Below are 2,158 nucleotides of genomic sequence, written 5' to 3' on the forward strand. Positions count from 1 at the left end.
GTTACCATAAGTGTCGACTTTTGACCCCTTCGGAGTGAAGCCTAGGCTCAAGCAAAAGCTCTTGGTGTCAAAATAACTCGTTCTTAGGTCGTAACTGTTATTCTAGTTTATGCGAGTCTTTATTCCCCCCCCCCCCCGTTGTATAGAATTATTTCTCATTTTCTGCGATCGACGTGGAGGACTGTAGACTTGTTGTTTTGGGCCAAGTTTTATAACTATTTTCGGATACTCTTCGGTTTAGTACATGCACCTGTGGAAAGTAAAAATGCACCTGTGGAAAGTAAAAATAATTGTTACAGTGCAAGAACCAGGTTCTGTCTTTGGATCAGACTCACCTCTTTGTTGCCGTATGGAATCGATTTGATAAAACCTATAACAGGTAAGGTCCTTCAACTTATTGTTTGTATGGAATGACAATTTTGGAAGTATTCACAACTAGCGGGTACTCGGAGAGAAATGCACTATGACGTTGCTCCTTACAATACCCACTGTTGAGTGAGTGAAACCGGTGCAAACGGGCAGGTAATGAAGCCTTACGTGGAATGACACGAGCAGATATATGTGAGAAAGTATCCGAGCAGACCTATCGCAGCAACTTGCTCAAAACACAAGCTTTGCAAATATCATCCCTTCTTGTTCCAGCAAGTTTTGGAGGAGACGAAATCCTATCTCGCCCACATTCGTGGGGACGTTGTTGCATGGAATTATGTGGGTGTAACGAAGACTGTATCACCACTCCATGAATTTTCAACATCTTTCGTCGCAAGCCGTGAATTGATTAGGTCTATAAAATCTCGCGATTGTCATCTTTCACCCACTCTCTTAAAAATCCAATCTGAGGAAAACGAGATGACTCGGACGTAGACTCATTTAACCGAACCGCACGATTGCACCGTTCTCGTCCGCTTGGATTTGTAGCTTCATCACGTCGCCACAGGCGAGTGCACGCAACAAGCGCCCACGTCCTTCACAGATCATCCGGAGCGTCAGGGGTCGACTCCCGGGATCTTAAGCCTAAGGTCGATCGAATGTCATTCCACGACATCCGCTGAGTGGAGCATATGAAACGTCGCTCGAATGTCGTTCCATGACATCCAAAACCAGTGGGCAAACGACAGTTCTTCAACTGCGAATAGATGACAATAATTTAAGAACTGTATAAATATTGGCCGATTGTGGAACTTGGTTTGCAATGTAGCTGGGATAGGTTAATATTCAAATGGTGTTGTTTAATTGGCTATATATAGCTCGCCGCATTATTTTGCTTTGATTACGTACATTGCAGGACACCCAAAGTAGTGACAACTAGAAGTAACTTGATATTGACGGAAGTGGAGCTGATATCGCTGCCTTAGTGTCAATAACATTGATGGTACCTATAACTGCATGCACACTCGTCAACAAGGTCGAAATAGGTTACTGTAGGATTCTGCCCGTGAAATAGAGTCTCCACGAAGACTCCGAAGGCCCTGCATATACCAGTAGATATAGTTTGACATGAATCTCCTCACTAGTAACAACAGCTGTGCCCACGAGCTCTACCGTCTTGCTCGAAGCTACACCCGACGGCATCTAATGCTCGGAGCTATGGCCAGCATCATGGGCTACCCACCTTGGCCTGAGATTTCCCCGGCGTTGTGTCAGCGGTCTTGCACCAGCATGAGCATCTCCGCCTTGGAAAATGGGTCTGTACGATGCCATCTCCGTGTCTTTAATCAGAACTGCGTGCGGCATCGTGTCCACGATTTCACCACCCTGCAGTACCGCGGTCCCAGAGCTCCTGGACACGTCGCCGGACACAACTTTAGCCCTAGGCACTGTGATCCTTGTAGTCCGCTAGCAGCACTACATTAAACTTCTTGTACGTAGTGTAACGCCGCGTGCGTTGAGCCATGGACGGCGATTCTGTAGTGCTTAAATGCGTATACAACCTTGACTTGGTTTTGCTATGGAGATTTGCACCCCTGCATTTGCAACCCTAACTTATTTTACTATGCAGGGGCTGACTTGCTATTTGTATGCTATGGTTGAAAAGTCGGTGATAACGCTACGCGCGCAGCTATTAACATTGAATTTATACGTGCAACCGCTAAACAGTTAGCCTGCAGCGGGGCTGCCGTAGCTTAGCGTCAGAGGAAGACGGTTAACTCAAAGAGTA

At 46.2% G+C, this 2,158-nt stretch overlaps 1 protein-coding gene across 1 annotated transcript; it reads left to right on the plus strand.

Moving 5' to 3' along the window:
• Window positions 1–1,587: 1,587 nt before the first annotated feature.
• Window positions 1,588–1,840, plus strand: PPTG_24641 (hypothetical protein; the record flags this gene model as incomplete). The annotated part of the gene is made up of 2 exons (XM_008918101.1): window positions 1,588–1,685; window positions 1,762–1,840. 2 exons carry the CDS (start codon window positions 1,588–1,590, stop codon window positions 1,838–1,840), a joined length of 177 nt encoding a protein of 58 aa, XP_008916349.1.
• Between the last annotated feature and the right edge of the window lie 318 nt (window positions 1,841–2,158).

This window comes from Phytophthora parasitica (assembly GCF_000247585.1).
Source record: "Phytophthora parasitica INRA-310 unplaced genomic scaffold supercont2.140, whole genome shotgun sequence".
Taxonomy (NCBI): Eukaryota; Oomycota; class Peronosporomycetes; order Peronosporales; family Peronosporaceae; genus Phytophthora; species Phytophthora nicotianae.